This window comes from Ciona robusta, chromosome 9 (assembly GCF_009617815.1).
Source record: "Ciona robusta chromosome 9, ASM961781v2".
NCBI classification, from domain to species: Eukaryota; Metazoa; Chordata; class Ascidiacea; order Phlebobranchia; family Cionidae; genus Ciona; species Ciona robusta.
In genome coordinates this window covers 4,418,262-4,443,103 of record NC_143243.1, presented here as the reverse complement: position 1 = coordinate 4,443,103, position 24,842 = coordinate 4,418,262, and the positions used below count along the sequence as shown (strand labels likewise).

At 34.7% G+C, this 24,842-nt stretch overlaps 5 protein-coding genes across 10 annotated transcripts; 2 read left to right on the top strand and 3 right to left on the bottom strand.

Moving 5' to 3' along the window:
- Positions 1-15: 15 nt before the first annotated feature.
- LOC149731158 (sperm-tail PG-rich repeat-containing protein 2-like) lies at positions 16-8,663 on the bottom strand. Of its 2 annotated transcripts, none has more exons than XM_089884748.1 (13): positions 8,352-8,663; positions 7,775-7,894; positions 7,111-7,288; positions 6,664-6,795; positions 6,115-6,158; positions 5,379-5,576; positions 4,979-5,131; positions 4,444-4,604; positions 3,480-3,643; positions 2,736-2,822; positions 1,882-2,080; positions 1,383-1,459; positions 16-289 (listed from the first exon to the last, which is right to left on the bottom strand). In XM_089884748.1, exons 1-13 carry the CDS (start codon positions 8,444-8,446, stop codon positions 122-124), a joined length of 1,776 nt encoding a protein of 591 aa, XP_089740874.1. In that variant the 5' UTR covers positions 8,447-8,663; the 3' UTR covers positions 16-121. The 2 variants fall into 2 exon arrangements, with proteins under 2 accessions (XP_089740874.1, XP_089740873.1); XM_089884747.1 differs by having other exon boundaries at positions 6,664-6,798; positions 8,352-8,662.
- Positions 8,664-9,183: 520 nt separating this feature from the next.
- Positions 9,184-10,974, top strand: LOC149731157 (dihydrolipoyllysine-residue succinyltransferase component of 2-oxoglutarate dehydrogenase complex, mitochondrial-like). Its single transcript, XM_089884752.1, has 2 exons — positions 9,184-10,289; positions 10,421-10,974. The coding sequence occupies exons 1-2, from the start codon at positions 9,423-9,425 to the stop codon at positions 10,901-10,903; spliced, it is 1,350 nt and encodes a 449-aa protein (XP_089740878.1). The 5' UTR covers positions 9,184-9,422; the 3' UTR covers positions 10,904-10,974.
- A 279-nt stretch (positions 10,975-11,253) lies between these two features.
- Positions 11,254-14,486, bottom strand: LOC149731156 (ras-related protein Rab-18-like). Its single transcript, XM_089884765.1, has 5 exons — positions 14,378-14,486; positions 13,700-13,833; positions 13,026-13,216; positions 12,764-12,882; positions 11,254-12,400 (listed from the first exon to the last, which is right to left on the bottom strand). The coding sequence occupies exons 2-5, from the start codon at positions 13,765-13,767 to the stop codon at positions 12,176-12,178; spliced, it is 603 nt and encodes a 200-aa protein (XP_089740891.1). The 5' UTR covers positions 13,768-13,833; positions 14,378-14,486; the 3' UTR covers positions 11,254-12,175.
- Positions 14,487-14,525: 39 nt separating this feature from the next.
- Positions 14,526-18,566, top strand: LOC149731155 (N-glycosylase/DNA lyase-like). Of its 5 annotated transcripts, none has more exons than XR_016385694.1 (10): positions 14,539-14,660; positions 14,729-14,897; positions 14,985-15,110; positions 15,405-15,532; positions 15,848-16,031; positions 16,563-16,716; positions 17,004-17,138; positions 17,427-17,568; positions 18,063-18,204; positions 18,266-18,566. XR_016385694.1 is itself a non-coding variant. In XM_089884753.1 (10 exons), the coding sequence occupies exons 3-10, from the start codon at positions 15,016-15,018 to the stop codon at positions 18,382-18,384; spliced, it is 1,059 nt and encodes a 352-aa protein (XP_089740879.1). In that variant the 5' UTR covers positions 14,539-14,660; positions 14,729-14,897; positions 14,985-15,015; the 3' UTR covers positions 18,385-18,566. The 5 variants fall into 5 exon arrangements, 4 of the variants coding, with proteins under 4 accessions (XP_089740880.1, XP_089740879.1, XP_089740882.1 ...); XM_089884753.1 differs by having other exon boundaries at positions 17,427-17,528; XM_089884754.1 differs by lacking the exon at positions 14,729-14,897 and having other exon boundaries at positions 14,526-14,660; positions 17,427-17,528.
- On the bottom strand, positions 18,056-24,821 carry LOC149731154 (high affinity copper uptake protein 1-like). The gene is made up of 4 exons (XM_089884764.1): positions 24,564-24,821; positions 20,142-20,217; positions 19,310-19,478; positions 18,056-18,932 (listed from the first exon to the last, which is right to left on the bottom strand). Exons 1-4 carry the CDS (start codon positions 24,819-24,821, stop codon positions 18,731-18,733), a joined length of 705 nt encoding a protein of 234 aa, XP_089740890.1. The 3' UTR covers positions 18,056-18,730.
- Between the last annotated feature and the right edge of the window lie 21 nt (positions 24,822-24,842).

The following is a 24,842-nucleotide window of genomic DNA, read 5'->3' as shown; positions in this document are numbered from 1 at the left end:
AGAAAACAAATGTGATTGAACAAATAACTTGTACTAATATAGGAAAAAAAACGTTGACCGCATAATATAGCTTAGATAAAGTAAGACACTCAATAAACGAGACACAGTGAATAGAATGTCATCAAACTCCAAGTAGAAATGCTTGCTTTGCTGTGGTAGTTCGACCCGCGTCTGCATTAGGTGCGACCGGGTTGTGCAAGGTAGCATTGAACGTGCCTTTTAGTAAAGTATTGGCCATGAGAGGGCTAAGCTCGTAAGCTCCCGGGCCTGGTACCTCATCCTGTTTAACCTGTAAAAAATAGAAGGTAAAAATAAGTAGGGTAGTACGGGGTTTGAACGAATGAATGTAAGTTACTTTATCCTCGTGTGGACGGAAAACGACAGTCGTTATAACACGGGTGTTCTGTTTAATACACCTCGTGCCAGCTTACGAGTCACTGACTATGTTACTTTATGGGTGAATGTTTTTGGATACGGATTTTTTTTTATGTGTGGCTGATAATTTAGACAACCCATCAATGACCACTGGGTTGGAGCTATTGCCGTTAAGTGTGTTGCCCAAGGACCCACAATGGTACCAACGAAGAGCCTTGAACCCATTACTTCTGGATTAAGGCAGGCACATATCTGTATTAAAGCCAGGCATATAAAACGTACTATGGGCAAGGGCGTAGCCAGCCTAAAATTTTGGTGGGGCCAAATGTTTTACGGTTGTATTTTGGGTTTGAAAAACCACCTAATTACAACACAAAACACGGGAAGGCGTACTGTGAATGGCATTTATTTTTCACAATTACGCCGCATGAAAACACAACGATCTACAACTACATTTAAAACTCCATTCGTTGCCTACCACCAGCCATTTTTGTCACAAAATTTGAGATTTGTTTTTCTTAGCTAGCAGGTAGACTGTTTATTACGAAATAGTATGGATTCACACGTGAATTCACCCATCATAATAGCGATTGTTTGACCTGGCAACTAATTACGACATAATAGCATTTCACACGGCGATTATTTGCGTCATAATAGGGATTGACACCTTATCATTTAGCATGTGTAAGAAATTTAAAAACATGCTTAAATGTTTTCTTTCTTTTTCTTTTAATTAGAAAAAAGATCCGGAACCGGATCGAGATCCCCCATTTGAACATCACTGTTTAGCACGTTTAACACTTTAATTTTATTTTTTCACCAATAACATTACTGTAAAACTCAAAATTTGGGGGGGGGCATGGCCCCTCAGGCCCCCCCTTGGCGACGCCCATGACTATGGGGTAACATAAAAAGATGTGAAAAAACGTCACTTAAAAAGCGTGCCTGTGCAATATTAAATCAAGCAACCAATGCACAAGGAAGGATATGTAACAACTGCCACGCACCTGTTTAAAACGATGATCCTTCGTAACCATTACAGCTAGCTTTGGATTACCTTGTGGGAGTTCTTGGTTATATGTTCCTGTTTTTATACAAATGATTGATTTTATAAATAAATAAATATAACTTGTTTATTCTTGCCTGGTTGGGAAAAGACAGTCGAATTAACATGTTTTTTTTTAAATGGGTTTTTAAAAATACCTCGTGTCCGATTACTAGTTGCAACTTTGTGCATAACTATTTTATATTTTTGTTGCATTTTTTTGTAATGTATAGTACTGCGGAGGAATATGGGTCATTTTTAGCACATTATAACCAAATATTCTGTTCGTGTTTTAAACAATTACCAACGATCTAAGTATACCGTTTCATATTTCCTTGAATATTCTTTGTTTACCATCAAATAGGATGACAAAATAGAACGAAAAGGTGTCCCATTTTCCCCCACCCTACTATATGACAACCAATTGCGAGCTAAAAATGTAAATGTTTGGTGTGGTGTACCTGGTCCAGGTGTGTCTTTCTCCGGCTGCTTTAAAACCACATCCCGCGGTGGGGCAAACCTTGTAGATGCGGAAAGGAAAGCCCTGTTTCGTCTCAAACCTTCTTTGGTTCTTGGATCAGCATTCCCACGTCTATCTTGCGACTTCTTGAACGAATTGGCAACCTCGTACGATCCAGGTGGTGGATTGTCCTGTAAAGTCTGTTAATTTTGTAGGTTAAAAAAGTGTTTAATTAAAAAGTAAAAATAAAAAATATTATGAACGTAACATAATTTGCTATTTATTTCTTCGAAAACGATAGCCAAGAACATATTATTTAAGAAAAAAAAAGAAAGAAATCAACACCAAAATTACAGTCTTTAAAACACTGTATGGAGAAAAGGTGTGACTGTTGCATGCAATATATGATGAAATTTTTGAAAACACGACGTAACAAAAGAGTGCTTGTATGATAACAAAAAATACCAGGTAGGATTTTTGGCCCTGCTACATTGTGGATGTATAATTGAATGAAAGCAACTTACTTTATCTTCGCGTGGCCAGAAAACGACAGTTATATAACACGGATGTTCATACACCTTGTGCCAGCTTACGAGTTATCAAATTTGTTATTTTGTTGGTGATTATTTTTGAGGGAGATTTTTTTATGTGTGGCTGATACTTTGGACAACCCAATAGTGAAAACTTGGTTGGAGCAATTGCCGTTAGGTGTCTTGCCCATTGAAACATACACCTACAATGGTAGCAGCGAAGAGCCTTGAACCAACTACCAACTGTGCTACGGCGCCGGACATGTGTCCTATCATTGCCCAGATAAAAGTCTTCAGTTTTCAAAAAGAGTATAATTATAGAAACCTGGGGTGCAGGTGATGATAGACGGTCTGTGAGTGAAGCAAATGTTGACGTTACTTGTTTCTTGTAACGCTCCTCAGAACGCTTTGGCTGTTAATGTAATGTGTTTTTTATTTATACAGTTATCTTAAAATAGTATTTTTGTAAAATCTTCCATATAGTAGAATGTGGAAAGATGGGACACCTTTAGCACATATTATCCAAGTATACTGATCAAGTTTTTAATATTGAACAACGGTCTATAGAAGTCGTGAGGATAAGGTTTTATGATTGTTTAAATGATTTTTTTGTTTTCTACCGAATGGAACGAGAAAACAGAATGAAAAGGTGTCCCATCTTCCCCCACCTTACTATAGCAATGTTAATTTTCACCCTATATTTTATACACCAGTAACCCCAAAAAAACATTTTAGATTATGCCTGATAGTAGAAGTAACAGAATGGTTGTCTTAAATATTATAACAGCAACTGTTTTTGCAGCATATGCTCTATTTTAAAAAAGTGATGAACGTAGATTCTGAAATTTCATTTCTATTAATGAAAATTTAAAAATGGTCATTCCAACATTGCTTGTAGTGCTAATAAAAACTCCATTTTAAAATCATCAGACATAATTTGTTTTGCTTAAAGATAAATGCCGTAGCTAATTTAATTTGGAACACATAATTTTAAAATAGAGTTTTTATTATCACTACAAGCAATGGTGAAATGACCATTTTCTTTTTGCTTTATCATTTGTTTACACACCTGGTAATGGGAAGGACCAGGTAGAGCTACTTCATGTTTTTGTATTATTGGCATAATACGAGCTGATGTGGTTCCGAAGGGTCCATGCCTTGTGCTCTCAAGATACGCTTTCTTAAGACTTTCTTGTGCCATTCCAATGTTGAATATATTGTAGTGTCCAGGTCCTTTAACAAATACGTTGGGTATTAATAATATATTTTAGGTATAACACATTTAAACTATAACTAGGTTAGAGTAAAGAGTTTTAAAACACAGATCTCCTGAGAAATACAACACACCTGTTTAAGCAAAACCAACAATTTTGGATAAATGTAGGCATCTAAATTTATAATAATAATAATTTTATTTGTCTCTTCGATTACAGTAGCAATGATGTAAAAATATTTTTAACGAAAAGACAGAATATAGCAACAAAACAACAGCTGTTAAAACACTTTAAACAGGTAAAAATTTACTTTTGTTTAAGAGAAAATAAGCGTGGTAGCTACATCTAACAGACAAACGAACCATTGATGTTAAATTATTATCAATTTACTGCTTAGTTTGTTAAAAAATAAATTGTTACAATATGGGAAATTACAGAAAAATTTAATTATGAATGAATCATATTTTATCCTTGCGTGGCCGGAAAACGACAGTCGGTATCACACGGGTTTAACACCTCGTGCCAGCTTACGAGTTACAATGTATGTTACTTTGTGGGTGATTATTATTTTTTTTTTTTTTATTTATGGCTGATAATTTAGACAACCCATTAGTGACCAGTGGGTTGGAGCAATTGCCGTTAAGTGTCTTGCCCAAGGACACATACGCCCACAATGGTAGCATTGTCGAGCCTTCAACCCATAACCTCTGGGTTACAGGCTGGAAAGAGCCACATTTACTGGAAAGAGCCACATTTGGTTCTCGTGCCATAGATTCCCTACCTCTGCAGTACACAATGTATTTTCATAACATGAATCACCTGGTATAAACTTTGCTTTGCTCATGTTAGGTTGAAAACGAACAGAAGTTTGGCCGAATGGACTTCTCTTCATTCCAGTTATCTTCTTTAAAGCTTCCAATGCATTCCTGGGATCATTGTAAGCCCCCGGTGCCGGAGTGATACCTTTTAAATCACTAAACCTGAAAGGAACAAATAGGGAACTTATGTTAAGCGTAGGTACACTAACATCCTAACAGTAACATGCGTAAGTTTGCACAAACAAATCATTTTTCTAAAGATAAAATCCACTTTTTTAAATGTAAAATGACTTTTTTAAGAGTAAAATCTACCATCTGAAAATATTTTTAATAGGTAAATAGTCTGCTATTAATGTAAACTTTATGCAATAAAAGGTTTTTAACCGCAAAAAAAGTTTTGCTAATCAGAAAATATTTTTTTTTATACACACAGTTCTTCTGCTAAAAATGTAAACTTTATGGAAATGAAAGGTTTTTCAATCGCAAAGTTTTCCTAACCCCATAGTTTTTAAACCCTATTGTTTTTCACACCCTACCTCCTTGCTTGTGACATAAATGGCGGATGTTCCACTTCCAACCCTTCTACATTAACAGGGGCTGGTTTCTTAGCAAACTGGCCATTAATGTCATATTTCCCAGGCCCTGGAACTGCCTTTTTTTCTTCTTCTTGCACAACAATCTCATGATACCTGCAATTTAAATTTTAATCAAATACAACTGAATATGAGTCAATTTTAATAATTTATACTGTAGGTCTATTATGGGTTCAGCAGTTTTTTTTGACACTTTTACTTCAGTCATAAAAAAACACTTAAGAACAGCAGAAGTATCAGAAACAGAACTGTTTTTTTATGATTTACTATTTTTATTATAGAGTTAGAAACATTTATTTGGGGTTACAAAAGGACATTAAAAATATTTCCGTTGTTATATTACCTTGGAAGTCTTGACTCAAAAACTTTCCCATCAGGATTTATAAGTGCAGCCACATCTGTTTGGGGTTTCTCTTTAAACGGATCATAATCACCAGGTCCTGGGCCACCTTTTCCACCAAACTTCATTCTGTCAGCTCTCAGTGTTCCAAAGTGAACACCTTTGTATTTAGCAGTGGTGGCTGTTAGGTCTGAGGTTGGTCTATGTGAATAGAAACGAGTATTTAATTCAAGCTTCATTTTATAAGTGTTATTTACTGCCCGAGTCTGGAACTGTTACACAGTGCTTAGCATATCTGCCTGTAACCCAGGGGTAATTGGGTCAAGGCTCGTCGCTGCTACCATTGATGGCCTACGTATCCTTAGGCAAGACACTTAATGGCAATTTTTCAGTCTCCAACCCAGTAGTCTCTAATGGGTTAATTGTTAGCCGCACATAAAAAATTTCCAAAAAAATCAGCCTCAAAGTAACACACTTGGTAACTCGTAAGCTGGCACGTGGTGTATGAAACAGAACACCTGTGTTTAAAAACTGTCGTTTTCCAGCCATGTGAGGATAAAGTAAGTTACATTCATTCATTACATTTAGCCACAAATCGTAATTACCACAAAATTACATATGTGGTAACAGTCGTAAGTGTGCACGAGATGTGTAAAGAGAACACCTGCGTTAAAACAGCTGTTCCTGCAATGCCACATGAGAATAAAATATGTTACATCCTTCATTCATATAAACTTACTTATAATAAGCGGGACCCATTGAAGCATCTTTATTTGGAGGAGCCTGTATGTTTAATAATTATTTATCTACCTAAAAATATCATGTAAAGCATAGGCAGAAGTTTAATAAAGACTTAACTAGTTTTATGTAATAAAAAAGGTTACACCCTGTGGTGTTATTATACTATTATATTTCTATATCGCTGCGCCTTTTCCTACGTCATTTATCGTCTCTTATCTGACCTTTTATTCTAACCATTGCTTACTTTGTTGTGTTTTGTAGACTTCTAGGTTTTTATCATATGGTAAATCCAAATTATGTTGTATAACTATTGCTTAACTGTGTTAAAGCTCACCTAATTAATTGGAATAAAACCAGCGACACAAATTTAAACAGTCTTCTCAATGGGTTTTTCCACACAAAAAATCTAAAAAAATCAAATCAAAAAATAAATTTATAAAAACTTAAGTTTATTTTGGGTTAATAAACCAAATCTGGCATAAATCAGAGCTTCTTAACAACCTCACTCATATACAATATGGGTTTATTTTAATAATAAGATACTTACCTGCTTTCTAAGTGATCCATCATCAGTTTCTTCATACCCATAAGCTTGACCAGGACTTGGTATAGAAGGAGCATCAGGTTTACGAAGATACCTTACTCTGCTTGTCACAATTGCTTTGCCAGGTTTTTCCACCTGCTGTTAGTGTTTTTATCAAAGTTTCGTAAGTGTTTACAAAAAAAGTATATTTTTTTAGTGTTAACACCACAGTTTTTACATGCATGTACAGTGGCGCAGGAGACACAATAAAACAACAATTGTTAAAAACTATGTATTGCATCCGTTATATGCCTGTACTTCGCTCTCACTATGTAAGTTAACAGTTAAACCTTTACTGTGTGTTTAAGTAATATAGATTGGAAACCAATACAGACTACGCAATACAGACTAGGATTTAAGCAGACAGTGTTCTGTAATAGACTAGAATTTTTTAACTAAATCTACACATACCGGCGCTGCTATAGTAACAGGCATAACAGGGGCAGATTTTGACTTCAACCAATCACTTTTCTTTGACAGATTGTATCTACCAGGTCCTGGGGTGATATGACTTGTGTTGGGCGATTCAGAAAACCGGTTTGCTTTGTTTGCCAATGGTCGGCCACCTATTGGTCTTTCTTGAGGAAACCTGTAATAGGAATTGAAACAAACTTAGGGTTAACTAATTTATGAATGCAGGGTGGCACCAGTTTGGCCAAAATATAAGATATATATATATGTGTGTGTATAAAATCACAAAATAAATGTACAAGTCGTTTATAATCAATATTGCCTTATAAACCTTAATAAATTAGTGTAATCTAAGGAAAAAAATGTTACAAGAAATTCCGAACAGATTTAATAGTGAAAAAATATCCTACACAAAATATACAAACTGTTCAGTCTTGAAAAAAAAGAATAGTACAGTCAAGAATACAACATATATAACTTAATTGTTTTTATTTATTTGTTTGAAAACAGCAACAAAGATCAGGTAAATTAATACAATGAAGAGAAAGAAATTACCAGCGAAACGACACTGGTTAAATCACGCTGCAGGTAAAAATTACTTCAGTATGACTGACAAATAAAACCGCCGCTGCTAAACCTAAAATAAACCAATACAACAACTCACAAAGGGTCATATGCTCCAGGTCCTGGGGCAGCCATCACCGAATCACCGATGTGAAATATTGTTTCACGGCCTGACATGGATTGGAATGGGGCATAGCCATCAGATTTCACCCACTGACTACTGTAAATGGAAAACTAGCATAAGTGTTATGCTTGAATTATTTTTACAAAATTTTTGGTTGACATTCAGATTTCAGCCACTGACTACTGTAAATGGAAAACTAGCATAAGTGTTATGCTTGAATTATTTTTACAAAATTTTTGGTTGAGTTAAAATGCTGTTACACTCATAGCGAGCACAGACACTTAAGATCAAGATAAAACTTAAAAACCTGTATTTTATTTAATATAGTTGGCTGGGGAAAGATAGGACACCTTTAGCATATATTATACAAGTATCCTGCTAATCGTGTTTTAAACAATTAACAGCAGTCTATAGAAATCTTGAGGGTACGGTTTATAATTCTTGGAATGTTGGAAAGGTGTCCCATCTTCCTTCATCCTACTTGGCCTACTATATATGTATGTTTTATTATAAAAGCTACAAGGTAAAACCTTAATTAATGATGAAATTGTACCTTGGAGTTGTCAGATCATACGTTCCTGGTCCCACATTAACTCTGGTGCTCCCCACTAGGTAGTTAGCGGTTGGTCTGGGGGCTCGATCGTACATTTTGACGAAAGTTTGTTACGATTCGGCCCGGAATTGTTTTGATATTTTAATGTGGTTTAACCAATAAGCAATTAAGTTATACAGCAATACTGGGTTCTTCAGACCATTTTACAGCACTTATAAACTATACAATGAAGTTTCACGTAAATTTATTTAGTTATCCATATCTCTAATAATCGCATCTCTTAAGAAGTTTAGAACGCGACCCTGTTTCTATAGAAACATAGAGATAAGTGGTGGCGGTAGATTACTTTATTTTTCTTTCAAAACAAAATAAAATACAAAACTTTTTTAAATTCTCCGCTATTGCGTACATATAAATGACATTTTTACCTAAAACATGTATTGTAAGTTTTATTCGCTCCAGAAATAAAATTGCAAAACTTAGTAAGAATATTCTTAAAAACATTCTTTTCTCTACAACCATTTTTTGTTTAGAATTTTACTACAAATGCCTTTAATATTTTATGTTTTAACCGTATTTTATACATACCACATTCCTGATTCCGACTATATACTTTCAATCACGTGATGTCCTACAGTATGACCAGAGTATCTAATCTGGTATTACGTTTGATGTCGCAGTCGAAAAGAGAATGAACCGCACAGAGCAGAGGTCATTGCGCATTTGCGTATTGTACGCGATAACTTTGTTTGTGTTTATATGATAGAACAAATACTTTAGGAATTTTATCAAATTTTATCTTCTTTTTATTTTTTTGTTTTTAATTCGTGCTTAGTATAGTTGTATAATATATGCTAAGATGCCTAATTGATATTTGTGTTGAGGAGTTTCCTTAAAATAATATAGATGAATAAATGGAAAAGATAAATAGACCTACCAAAATAACTGTATTTGTATCCCGTCAATAATACAGTTATTAATATGTGCTTCATTTAGGTGAAATTTGCCCGCGTTTCTGTCACACAGCAGTAGTTTAATTAAAGTTTTTAGAAAATCTGTTTATGTTTGAAGATGTCATTGTACATAAGAGGAACATCTAAATTACTCTCACAACTAAGATACAGTGCACGAAAGTTATCTATTCCAGCTGCCTCAAAAGTACACACAACCCAACAACTTAAATCTTATACTCAATTAGAGACATGGCGTGCAAAAGACGTCAAACCTCAACTGACAAGGCAACAACGCTTGTTTCACATTACTGCAACAAAATTTGATGCTGTGACAGTCAATTGTCCTCCATTTGCTGAATCTATTACTTCGGGTGATATTGTTTGGGAAAAAGCAGTTGGTGATTCAGTTGAAATTGACGAGATGGTGGCTGAGATAGAAACAGACAAAACTACAATCCCTATTCCTGCACCTTCATCTGGGGTTATTGAAGAACTCCTAGTTGAAGAGGGTGCTACTGTCACCCCTGGAACACCGCTTTTTAAGATCAATAGTGATGGAGCATCTGCTGCTCCACAGCCTGCCAAGGAAGAAGCCCCAGCAGCAGCTGCACCATCCTCCCCAACAGAACCAGCTCCAGTTTCAACTCCAATTCCCGACACCCTTCCACCCCCACCACCCGTGCCCTCTGCTCCAATGGCTTCCAAGAAAGTTTCTGATGTCAAAATTACCCCATCAATTGCTCCGGTTTCAGTTACAGGATCGCGATCTGAGCACCGAGTGAAGATGAACAGAATGCGGCAACGGATCTCACAGCGACTCAAGGATTCCCAAAACACAGCAGCCATGCTCACTACTTTCAATGAGGTTGACATGACTAACATCATGGCCCTGAGAAATAAGCACAAAGATGCTTTCTTAAAGAAACATGGCGTGAAATTGAGCTTCATGTCAGCTTTCATTAAAGCTTCTGCATATGGTCTAACGGTAAGACACTAATATTTATTAGTTGGTATAATTACCTAAGTTTAATGATTTTAAATAGTGACTTTTGTATACATACAAAGTATATATAGTATGTATTTATATATGTTTAATTAATTTTAATCCTGTTTTAGGACCAGCCAGTGGTGAATGCAGTGATTGATGATGCTTCAAATGAGATCATTTACAGAGATTATGTCGATATTAGCATCGCAGTTTCCACCGAAAAAGGACTTGTTGTTCCTGTGTTGAGAAATTGCGAAAATATGAATTTCCTTGAAATAGAGCAAGAGATGACCAGTCTTGCACAGAAGGCTAGAGAGAACAAGCTTACTGTAGAAGACATGGATGGTGGCACTTTTACAATTAGTAATGGTGGAGTTTTTGGTTCAATGTTCGGCACCCCTATTATTAACCCACCGCAGTCAGCCATTCTTGGCATGCACGCCATACTTGATAGACCGGTAGCAATCAACGGTGAGGTAAAGATCCGCCCTATGATGTACATCGCTCTCACCTATGACCACAGACTGATAGATGGAAGAGAGGCGGTCACTTTCCTCCGCAAGATCAAGGCAGGAGTGGAGGACCCCAGTATTTATCTCCTTGGAATGTAGACGTATTAACTTGCCTCCTGTTCCATACCTTTTGCTGCCGTCAATATCTTAATTAAAGTAGTAGCTAAATATTTGTGGCGCGTATATAGAGTATTTATGCTTGTTTCTTATTTGTTTTGGCCATATATACAGTTCACAATTTTTTTGTACAGTTGCAGCCCTTTTGTTTTACGATTTAAAAATATGTTTCCAAAAAGTTCTAACAATAGTAACCTGTGATTTGCACACCAAAAGCCACTGCACTGTTTAAGACAAATTTATGACAAGAAAACAAGTTTGGTTGACTTATGTTTGGTAAAATTGTGCAGATTTCAAATATGATACTGGTGTGCTGAATTGTTACAATAAAACACTGGGAAAAAAGTTTATTTTCATATTACAATGTAGAGCCGTTCTTACACTAAACATACCACTGGACTTGAAATAGACAGTATGCGAAGTGCAATTTATTCATAGCAGAAATTTAGTCTTGACACATTTGGTCCACCCATACGCCTATAATAAGATTCCATAACTTGTCTTACAATAATATTTAGATTTTTTCCAGAAAGATAAAAATGTCACTGATAGTGATAATACATCACTGATAGTGATAATACATTTCAATACTTAATTACTATCAGTCATATTGCACAACGCTCAAATTGCAGGAAGTCAGAATTTGAAATCAGTTATTCAACAAACTATTTCTGTACAGCACTATTTACACATTTCTACCAAACACAGAACCAAAAATCCAACAAAAACAATATAAGCAAAATTAGCACATGCCAAAAAACATTTATCCGGCATGGTATGTATTATGTAATGTACATTAGTAAAAGTACCTTTAAATTAACCTTAGGCTGTGTTGTAAAACTACTAGCACCACAACCAAATGTTTTAAACAGCTTCAAATGACTTACAGGGCAAAGCAGTGATAAGGCAAATGTAATATAGATATAAACAAATGCATCCAAAAATTTTAAAATACAAGGGGGGGTTTGGGCGGGTAGTTGGTATTTATTACATGCACATTGTGTATAAAACAAATCTAACTTATTGATTTTAAGTTTACTGATTATTGCAGTGCATAAAATTTCAGGAAAGACCTGCGTACCCTGCCACCCCAGGTTTGGTGCCTATGAATATGGTCAATACACATGTGGTTGTAGATGTTTGATCGTGCAAGGATTTTACATAAGAAACACTCCTGTCTGATATCTGGTAAAAACAAGCTCGGAAGTGCATCTTCCGCATCCATCATGGCAATTAATAAATAAAATATGATCTCTAACACCCACAGCCGCCCCCTTGCGAGGTATCCATAGATAATTTGGTTCCACGATTTGATGTGCCATCATTTTCCCACAGACCAGGAGTTTGGATAATTTTTTCGACAAGTTCTTCAAAGGCACATTCAACACCATCCCTGGTTTTAGCGCTTGCTTCAATAAACAACATGCTATGCTTACGGGCAAATTTCAAACCTTCCTCTCTGGTAACAACACGATTCTCCTGCAACATTAGCTTAATAGTAATGAAGTGTCCAGGGCATCAGACTCGCAAACGTAGAGTTAGGGGTGACAGTAACATCATGTTATAATAAGACCCAGTTTTAAGTGGGAACAAATTTTTAACCTGCCATTAAATGTCAAAACAAACAAGCAGAGCCAAAGTATATTACATTCTTTGACGACTATGAGTGTAACTGCATAAACAATGTTAACACAGATTTTCTTTTTTAATTTAAAAAACGTGACACATGGCTGCGATTTATAGTAAAATGTGTAAGTACGTATCAAATATCAATGTATTATAGTTAGGTATCTACTTAAACTAAAAATATCTACTTAAACTAAAATAAATGTTTTTAAATACCTTGTCTATTTTGTTTCCTACCAACATTTTCACAATGTTTGGTTTTGTAGAATACGTTTCAACTTCAGTAAGCCACGTGGATAGGTGTGAAAATGAATCTTTTCTTGTGCAATCATATACTAAAATATGAACAACAAAATGATTGCATTTTATTTAAATATCTTACTCAATCATAACTCAAATCATATTAAAAAATAAACTGCCACAAAATGTGTTACATAATATTCATAATGCAACAATAGGTACAAAAATGGTTTCGTACCAAATATGACTCCTTGTGCCCCCCTGTAATAACTAGGAGTTAGAGTTCTGAACCTTTCCTGACCAGCGGTGTCCCATATCGCAAGTTTTACTGTATTCCCTTCTACAGTTAAAGATTTGACTTTGAAATCAACACCAATGGTGGCAGATTGATCTGGATCAAACCGGTCGTCAGTAAACCGCAACAGCAAGCTAAAAGTAGAAAACATTATTAAATCAGAGTGCTAGCTGCGTTTTTGTAACCTCTGTTTTAAAAATTGGGGTAACTTGCCACCAGTTATCACATTTATTACAGATAAAAACATATCATTATTCTACTTTGTTTAAGTATTTAGATTGGAACATCTTATGCTTTATACATAAGTATATAACTCTTCTGGTAAAAAATATGCATTTTTATCATACTGCCCCTTCCATCATCAGGTATGAAATATGCATTTTTTTGCTATGTAATAAATATTTGGTTCTGCCTGGGGCCTAATAGAAGAATTTTTGTTTCAGTCATTTTTGTTTAAACATTTAAGCACACAATTCATATTTAAACACTAAAAAATTAAAACGGTATTATTGTAACAATATGAAACAGCACCTGTATCTAGAAACTGTTGCCTATAAAGCAGTAACCCAAACATACCCAGATAACACATTAGCCTATATAACACATTAATTAAAAACCTGGATTTTCCAACACCAGAATCTCCAATGATTAAAATCTTCAGTGTAGTTAAAATATCACCTTCCATGCCCAGGTTTGCGACAGATACGAGTTATCTTATGAACACGAAGTACTAAACTGTTCACGTCTATATCTGTTAACCAAACACCAGACTGCAGAGTATGGCAGGTGCACGTGCGATTTTTTTACAGACTTTCGGTTATGCGCGCCTCAATTTGTGCTACGCACGCCAATTAATTAAACAAAGAAAAAAATACGTATTAAATTAAGTAAGATTTCCTAACGTGGCTTGAAAATGTACATGCTTTGCACGCAGATTTTAAATAATAGCACGCGCGAACGCGAAAAATAACCGTCTTGCACGCGCGAGATCTCGTCAGGAACTGCCATACTTTGCAGACTGGACCAAACATATTAGACTATAATTTAGTTCATTGAGGGAAGATTCAAAATTGTATCATGATTTATGAAAGTACAACATAAAAATGAACTTATAAGGTCGAAAAAAAAATTGCAGATACGTTAGATTGGTTATTAAAATAATCAAAATATTTCAACTTAATTTAGGTCTTAATAAAACGAGCACACAAGACACAGTTTGAAATACTTTCTTACAAATTCAAACACAATTTAAACTTAAGTACTGATACTATCTAATAAGAAACTAAACTACTCACAACAGTGTAACCCAGTAAGATTTTTAGCACAGAGTAAAGTCCGTAAAGCTGTAACCTTTGTTTACTTGCGTTCGTCAGAAACGTTTTGTCTTAACTGATGACGTCATCACCATCTTGTGAGTTTACAGTGCTGCCTTCAATAAAAATACCAATCAATTTTAGTAAATAAATTAGTTAACGAAAAACATAGCATATTGTTGTCGTGTATCTCTTTAAATATAGTACCAAAGATCAGATTAATTAAAACTGCGAAAACAAGGATTTCGCAAGGAGAAATCTAATGGTTGGTATTTCCTTTATTTTGTATATGTTAATGACATTTTTTACACTTTTTTTGTTTTGTATTTAAAGTGTTTGAAGGACTAATTCACCAAGGAATTAAAACATTTGAGGTAAATACCAAATTTGACAAGGAATTAAATAAAACAAGGGCGCTAATAATGAGTAGGTCGTTATAAGAAACTGATAAGGGATTTTCCCAACGAAGAAAGCCAGCTCAGAAGATTTTCGGAAACAACACGTTTGTTATTTTTTTGTTTATCTATTTGAATACAGTAACAATTAAAATAGCAACTAGAACGAAATTACCATCTAAAATCGTTTATAGGTTTTCAACTAGATTTGTAACAACACACAACATGAACCAAGAAGATGAACATGTTTGGAAGAAAATTAGATGCGAGACGAGCGTTTTAAACTTGAAGTTGAATTTGACCTGCGGACAGGCTTTCAGGTTATCTGTAATAGCGAAATTAGAAAGAAGTTTAACTTTAAAAAAACATTGATATTTTTTTTTGGTAGCTTGTAGGTAGGCACGAGGTGTACGAAACAGAACACCCGTGTTACCATGCGACAAACAACAATGCAATGTTAATTAGGTTACATTCCTTCATTTACTCACAAAGTTAGATACATGGTATTTTATGGGACAAGAACGAGGTGTATGAAAAAGAACACCCGTGTTATAAAGACTAAATTTGCACTCCCATGCAAGGATAAATAAGTTACTTTATTCTGCCTTACAAAGGTGGAGAACATGTGAGAACTTCTTGATCGGTGTTATGGAGCACAGAGTATGGCAATTAAAGCAAGATAATGATCATATTTATTATAAAGTTATCGCTTGTCCGCATTGGAAATTCAATCAAATTTCAGGTATAGTTTATTTCTGCTTTATGTTTTATATAAAACTGGGACCATTTTATATAATCTAAGATTTAGTCTGACATCATCAAATTTATCATAAAGTCATCAAAAAAATGTGATAAAATATTCATTCTTCACAAACTTTTCAAAGAAAGTTTTGGTCTAGCTGCTATGCTTTACAAAATTCAATTAAGTGAAACCTGGTTAAAAGTTTTGAAGAGAAAAAAATTTAAAAGAAGCTTGTATTCGCAAGGTTAAGCCTGAAAAAGAAACTGGCTTCCAATGTTTGGCTAACACTTTTAATATCCAATATTAATAATGCAGAAAAATTAAAAAAATCATCTCGAAAACGAAAATCCACTGGAAATGTGGCAGTAAACACAAACAAGTGTTTGGACACAAAAAGAATTTGTGAGTGCTCTTCGTTTGAGGAAAAAATATTGTGTGACTACCTACGTCTAAACATTGATTTAAAGAAACTTTACACTGAATGGAAAAACAGAGATGAGTAAGGGATGCTAATATTTTATAGCGAGCACTCTTATTTTCTTCCAACTAAATGTAAAGATGTTTTTAACTGTAAGCGTATTTTATCAACTAGTAATTTGTCGCTATATCCTGTCTTTTTGTTTAAAATATTTTTAAATTTGTGCTACCGTAAAGAGACAAATAATGTTATTATTATTATTATAAGATTTATTTAGACCCCTGTTAAGAGTTGCTCTTTTTGTAAATGTAATATTATATATGCGTGGCTTGCCAAGGACCTGCGGTGTAGGCCAAGGTTGGCCCATTACCCCGACACCTAGGGTGCTATTATACCCTATTAATGACCACTGGGTTGTAGCTATGTATGTAAAGTGTCTTGTCCAAGTATACACACACCATCAATGGTATCAATATTTTGATTTATCTCCTCGTATACAACAACAAAGATCAGATTATTCAAAACAGCAAAGAGATTGGAATTCGCAGTAAAACTGCAATTGTTGTAAACAATTAATATTAGACTTTATTTCAAGCTTTTTTATTTACTCAGGAAGTTTACACACATTTCATCTTCAACCCCTGGTATACGGGTGTTGCGACAAAACCCATTGGAAACTCTGTTCTGTTTCTTATGTTCAGTCAACAACAATATCACAAGAATCGTCTCCATGATTGAAAGAATGTGCAAGCTTTATGGAAACAAAGTAATATGAAGCACAGTTGGTTTGAAAATTAACATATGTTTGAATGAGTTATTAAAATTAAGCTTTTGAAAAATAAATGGCTTGTTTGTTCGCTAGGTGTAGCAACCATGCTTATTTTTTTCCAAATAAATGTAAATATGTTTTTAACTGTAATCTTGTTTTAACAACTGTTGTTTTGTCGCTGTATCCTGTCTTTTTGTTTAAAATATTGCTAAATTTTCACTACGTTAGTCGAACAGACAGATAAAAGTTATTATTATTATAATAACATTTGTTATGTTCTACAGCTTTTAGAATATAAAGGAACTACATTTCACGACTTTCCAACTCTTTGTATGTTGGCTTCAAAAGATACAGATGAGGATCTAAGGAAGCTCGGCTTTGGCTACAGAGCTCCATTTATTGGTAAATGTGCAAAAGAGGTACAAAGCCAGTATATTTGAATGAATGTAGTTTATTTATCCTCGCATGACAGAAAAGCGACATTCGTTATAACACCAGTGTTCTATTTCATACACACCTTATGTAATTTTATGTAACTTTGTGATTAATTTTTTTTTTTCAATTTATGGTTGATAATTTGGACAACTTGTAAGAAACCCTACAACCACAATAACCTCGCACCTATTATCTCTGGGCAAGAAAAGCCATGTTAACCACTGTGCCATGACCTTGACAATTTAAGTAAATATTATATACCAATTCCAAAGGTCATGAGCAAAGGAGGCGAGGTATGGTTGGAATCATTGAGGAAACAAACTTATAAAGAAGCATTTACTGCTCTGACTGATCTTACTGGGGTTGGAATGAAAGTGAGGAATCTTAATGCCTTAATATCTGTTTGTTATGAATGTATGCAACTTACTTTATTCTTGTGGGGCCGGAAAACGACAGTCTTTATAACACAGGTGTTCTGTTTCATACACCTTGTGCCAGCTTACGGGATACGATACATTTTACTTTGTGGGAGATTATTTTGCAGATATTTTTTTAATTTTCATCTTTGATTAATTGTGGGCTTTGCTGTAATTGGTTTCATACATTATTTTATCTTTCTTAGTGGCAGCAGTAAATGATAAAATGTAAATTTACAAAAAAAAAGCAAAACGTTGAATGTACAGTCTGAAGCGTTTTACCTAAATGATCAAATGGGTGACAATTACATTCTTCTATTCAATTTTTCATTCAAGAATTCTTCTACACTGTCAGTATTTCACTTTCTAATACTGGGTGTATCTTGGTACATTAAAAAATAATCCATCTATTCAAACAGTTGTTTTCAAAATCTTTAATAGCTGCAACTCATAGTTTATAATATATGATAGTTGTAGTTGACATATTTTAAGGTTGCCGACTGTGTATGTTTAATGGCGATGGATAAACTAGAAGCTGTACCATTGGACACGCATGTAAGGCAAGTGGCACTTCGTGATTACAACTTCAAGGTAAAAACCAAAACCTTGTCCACACGGTCATATACAGAGATGGGTAAGATTTAGTTTATTGCAGTGTGTGTTGTGAGATGAATGTATTATTCTTGTATTTGCAGGCTCTTTCTTTAGGAGCCTATGGGGGGGATATGCTGGCTGGGCACAAGCAGTAATATTTGTCAACGAAATCAAAGAACTTCCACAAATTTACGCAATTAATGAAGATGTTGTGAAATAAAGCAAACAGTTGCAGCTAATATTTCAATATTAAGGCAGAACAAATGCATTTTTGAAATTTATGAATTTTGATACTGATGTGTGTAAGTACAAGGTTTGTTTGGTATTTCAAGGTCGGGTAAATACAAAGTAGTTGCATATGACACACCACACAACACAATAAAACAGTATTCACTACCGCAACAGCAAGTTGAATAATTGCGATCCAATAACACAACATTAAGTGCACTTTCTTACTCCAAAAAATGGAATGCAACACCACAATTGTGAAGTAGAAAGTAATAATTATCAAAAATCGGTTTAAAATACTGCTGTAACAATTACGCAAAACCGTACTACTCTATAGGTCAATGACAATGCTCATTCATATCTACAATGATTGCTTTTTTCCAACCAAAGAGAAAATATCCCAGTCCAGCTCCAATTATAATTGCGATTGCAAGGTATGCGTTGTAGGTCATAAATATCAGCATCAACGCATAGCTTACTGTTACTTGAATCAGATGAAGTAAAGTTTGAATGAAATGAGGTGCAGAAAATATCCTTTGTCTGCAATTTTATGAAACAATAAACATATGGTTAAAATTCATCACAATATTATCTTACGTGAATACAAAATGGTCAGCTCATTTAAAAAAATAATTATAGCAAATTTGTTAATCAATTTAAGTAGTTTTCACTCTTTATTAAAAAATATATATGTAATATTTAAAAATATGTATATATAGTCTAAAATAAGGCAAATAAATTACAATATTATTTATAAAATGTGACCAGTTTCGACCGCAAGCCTATTAAATAATCTCACATCAGCTGTAAGTCTTACTGAATGGCAGATGAAACTTTGGAATAAACTTAAATGAAGAAAATATGACCGAAAAAACTATTTTACAATATGTATGGTAGCAGAAATATTGGAATGTTACCTGGCAGTCCGATTCGTTCCAACATATGTTGATTCATCCCCGCCATTACGGTTTACAGTTGCGTACTTTACACTTACGATTGATTTCTTCAATAAACTCTCACGAAGAACTTTTAGTCCTTCATACAACATGGCAATAATACACACCGCAATGCATGCTCCTACCATAGCTGGAAAATAAAAACTTTTGTAAAATGAATGCAAAGTATTTATGTTCATTACCATATATAGTAGGGTGGGGAAAGATGGGACACTGTTTCATTCTATTTTCTCGTTCCATTTGGTAGTAAGCAAAGAACATTGAAAGAATTATAAAACCATATTCTCATGACTTCCATATACCGTTATTAATTGTTTAAAACACCATCAGGATATTTAGTTGTGTTGTGCTAAAAGCGTCCCATCATCCCCCACACTACTAAATGTAACTTAGGTAATTTTTTTTTATTTAATTTATTCTATGGATGTCGATTTGAACATCTGTGTTGGAGTATTTGCCGTTTAGTGTCATGGACAAATATGCCCACAAATAATGCTAGCAGTGACGAGCCTTGAACTCAGTACATCATAGCTAGAGGCAGGTGCTTTTTGAATAGTTACAGTATGTAACATCAGTGTTTGCAACTGAGTGCAATAGGTGTAAAGTAAAAGTTAAAATAAATTTCATATATAATACCATGTAGTGGTATAATAGCATGTAAACTATAGTACAGCTCTGATGTGATACTTAAATTACAAACCACATAAATAGCTTCATGATTCAGCAGATTAAGTTTGAAATACGCCTATTTCTAATCGCATTAATAAATTCCATAGAAATTGATGTTATTTACCTCCAGGTGAATTAACAGTACATCCCTCAAAGAGAATTTGAACATTGCTTGCCCCAAAGTAAAAGGTCATGTGCATCTATAAAAAAGACATACCAGATATAATACAATGCATTCAGTGTTAAGTAATGGTATATAATGAACAACACCCAAGGGGCGTTTGCAACCATGAAGGGGGTGCTAGCTATAAATTGGGTAATTAGGGGACCGCATAGGCCGCAGAGTGAATCAGTACAGCTGTACTGAAATATGCCAATTAAAATCTAAAGCTAGGTGTTTTAGACGAAATAGTACTGACATTTGACTAAAAAAATTAAACATAGGAATATTTTCAACAATAATGAAGTAAGTTAAGTAAGGGAGTTGTTTGGCAAATCTTGTTTAATCCACCAAGTGAACAGTAAAGATGAACTGTATAACATGAAATCTATGTTATACTTATGACCAATGTCGTTGCCACGCCAGGATTAATAAGTTAACACCCATAGATCCTTTCATTACTTCTGATTTCTGCTACCGGTCGTAAAGGAAAACAGGAATTCCATTCCATTTTATGGGTGGAGTCAGGTTTTATGTTTACTTATAAAACGCGCAGTAAACAACCCCGTCCAAGCCAGGAGGTTATTAATTATGCGTGGAATTCTTGACGTGCGCGTGACGTCCCGCACTAACCTAGTGACGCTTGTTTGCTCTGTGGTACGGCAGCTTTGTCTCTTTTGTTTCGAATCTGCGTGACCACGGGTACGGTTTTTACACTATGATTCATTGATGTTCTAATGGGCCTTTCTAGCTAGTTTGCCATATCTGGTTACGTGCACTTTTACACAATGTTCGAAATCGAGGCTTCTTTTTTTAAGGCGCTTTTATTTATGGTTTAATTCTGCCCACGGGTTTGTTTTTTAATCTGTATGGTTACGCGATTTTTTTAGAACGTTTAAATTTAAGCATCGTTTTCATTATGGCTTTGGTCATATAGTTTTAAATAGGAACATATTCTACTTTTATTTTTATGCTATCTCTTGCGTTTATATTGTCTATACACTCGCGTGGCGTGGAAACGACAAACTGTGGTTTCGTTATACAAAGTATGAACGATATCCCTATATAGTAGGGTGGGGGAAGACGGGACACCTTTAGCACATAATATCCAAATATCCAGATCGTGTTTTAAACAAATAACAACGGTCTATTGGAGTTACGAGGATACGGTTAAATAATTCTTTGAATGTTCTTCGTTTACTACCAAATGAGACGAGAAAATCGGATGAAAAGGTGTCCTATCTTCCCCCTCCATACTATAATATTCTTTAATACGAAAGGGTTTCGTACCGTTAGACATTGCTTTGGGTATGTCACCACGGCTGCCATACATCAAGCTATAATCTACTGTTAAGTATAGCAGAAACTGCATGACAGATTAACATTCTAAAAGCGTGGAGTGTGGAGACTATTTATGTAACACGAATTTACAAGTTAGACATTTCGTCATCTCGTCATGTGGGAAATATGTAATCTATACGAAAGCACTTCTCGGCTTGCTAAAACGGTAATTTTTATCGGAGAAAGTAGTTTTGCTATTTCGAAGTCAACTTAAACGCGGATATTAGATGTTTATCATCGAAATTTGCAAATAAATCTTTGGGTTGAGGATTTGAAGTTAAAAAATGCGAATATTTTATAAATGAAACTTGATTTGTTCTCGCGTGGCGACAGTCGTTATAACACGAAAACGACAGTCGGTATAACACGAATGTTCTGTTTCATATACGCCGCTTTTCTTTGATGTATAACTGACCGGATATTACCGCATAGCTCAGCAAGTATGTTTATTAAAACGTTGTAGTCTAACATTAAAATAACTCACGAGGGTTGACTAACGATTTCACGCATCCGGATTAGAGCAGACGAGGTCACTTGATTATTAATACGTCTCAAATTTATCTCGTCCAGTTAAAGCTTATAGGGAAATGAGTGAAATTAAATGACCATACCCACGGCTTGTGATTTTTTAAAGCTCTTCAACGAATGTATCGGTCAATTTATAACGAGTCATTTCAGCACTGTATATTCGATACTGCATGGCATGTAGCAATTACCGTATGTGGTATGCCTAGAGGCAAAACATATTGTGACATGCTATTATTTTCACTTAACTGCACGCAAAACAAAAATAGCACACCCACGACGCATCCGAATTCGATATCTGACATTTTATTAGCTGATATGTGACGTCATAGGAAATTCCATATTCTAAATTCTGCGCCATTAAAAATCGAATTTCGCTGTATTGTCAATTCTATTTTTACATAGCTGTTATTCAAAACATGTCGATTTGGGATAAATTACTTTGTGTTTCTTTATCGAGTTGTCCGAATTGTCAGCCACACATTAAAAAAAACAATAAATAATTTTACCCACAAAGTTGCACCTGTGATAACTCGTAAGCGGGCACGAGGTGTATGAAACGGAACACCCATATTATAATGACTATCGAAGCCCCACGAAGATAAATAAGATACAGTTATTTAAACAGAAATATGAATATTACTAAAATAAGTGGTCACGAGAAATGCTGAACAACAATCGTAACATAGGTATCAGTTGTGAAAACAAAGTTTTATGAATGCCTTCTAAACACCTAGCTTCCCAGTGCGTAGGGGGGTCGGGTTGTTTTATTTAAATAATTTAAACGGAGGTAATATGCAGCAGGCAATATGTCCCGGTGGACTGACGGCACGTCATTTTTCTTTTCGGCCACAATTTTTAAAATACTTTGATAACGCATCTACAAATTTACGCCGCATTATCCAATTGTTAATTAAAGCTTTACCATTACGTAATGGGGCAACGACTTTCGTTATAAGACGGGACGCGGGTATTTTGTTATTGTACACCTTAGTTTCGAACAATGTGATTCATTCACGTAATTCATCATACAGCCGATCAAACTGGACGCTCATACACAAAGAGCTTTTTATGATACTATTGGTCAATTTGGGAAATTGTTTAAGAGCGCTGCCAGACAAATAGTAAGTATTGTGGGCATTACAGGCGCCAAATCAAAGGAAATAAAACGATTATGTATTTCTAAATTGAGTTAAGATGCAAATGCAGGTTTCACATTTGTTTTCTATTTTTAACACAGAAGTGTTAAATGAAAAACTGCAATGCTGGTAAATTGCTTCTGTTTTCCCATAAATGACTTTCTTTTGTGAGTGATAACAATAGTTTGTAAACACTTTTTCCCCAGTAGGACCAGAAAATTATGAGTTACGAGTTATGACGTCAATAGAAACCACTTTCTATGGTTTAACAAAGGTTGTTTTGTTGCTGCTCTACATAATAGTGATCTTCTTAAACGGGCTGACAGGAAGATTTAATAAAAAAAGATACACTTTTTATAAAAAACGTACACTTTTTATAAAATATAAAACTCACTGTAACCATACACTTGTTTAAAGAAGAAACGTATTTGACCATTTATAACTAAGTTTGAAAGAAACATTGTACAAAGAATGCCTGTTGACCAAGATTGAAACATTGCTTTTTGCATAAAGGATACTTTTTACATTTTTTTCACACAGATTTGAAATATTTGCTTTGGTAGTAATAAATACAAACGACCTCCGCGCATTTTTTGGGGGGGAAATCTTAAAACTCTGGGCATTTTTCAATCTGGCCTGTCGAGCATATAAACTTCCTTATTGGATTTAATCACATGTAACATGTCGCAACCCAAGTAAGTGTGTCAACTGTCAATGCAATATTCATATTTTATTCATATCTTTTTTTAGGTTTAGGAATTGATTTTAAGGAGTGCTGCCGTTCTGTATCAGGATGTTGCTTCTTTCTTATGTTTTTCCTATCAGATTATCATTGCTGCTTCTTTCTTAAGTTTTGTACTTTAAATATTTAAAGTATTGACGCATAATACCATATGAAATATATATTCAATAAATTCGGCAACTAAAACTACATTTTAGCAAAAGAATAGGCAACTGATTTAGTTTGAATATTATAGGCAAGTTATAAAACACACAAAACTTAATGCTTATTAACAAACAGAAGCACGCAGTGCCATAGCTCATTATAAGCGTACATCGTGTACAGTACATGTGCGCTGTTTTTTTAATTCTGTCCAAAGGTGTAACATTCATTGTTAGTATACAGTTACACTTATTTCTATTGTCAAACATAATGAACCTCATTGATTAAATAGGCACCTAACAACAGAGTAAAGTTTTTTAAGCTTAAACCTGGTGTGCTAAAACCTATGATGTCACCGCTTTTTCAAAATTGGAGCGACATGCCACCCTAGGCACTCGTATCAATAGAGCCATGTGTCAAGCACCTCTAATGTTACACCATGACCAGTACTTACTACCCCTAACGTTAAGTACAGTACAACAGTTAATATGAACATACTTCGTCTCCATGGCTGATTGTATGATGTCCTTCATGTGGATTCATTGGAGGCATAGTTGTGTTGACGGAGTTATTGTGTGATGACATTGACATTGTTGTATTCATATGATGCATCATGTGATCACCACCGCTGCTCATCATGTGATGATTGTGATTCATTTTGAAGAACTTTACGAACAGGATCAGTGAAAACACACAGTATATCAGCAGTAGAACAAAAATTTGATTCTTTGTAAATTGTCTGTAATTCTTACGCATGCAAGTACGTGAATCTGAAAT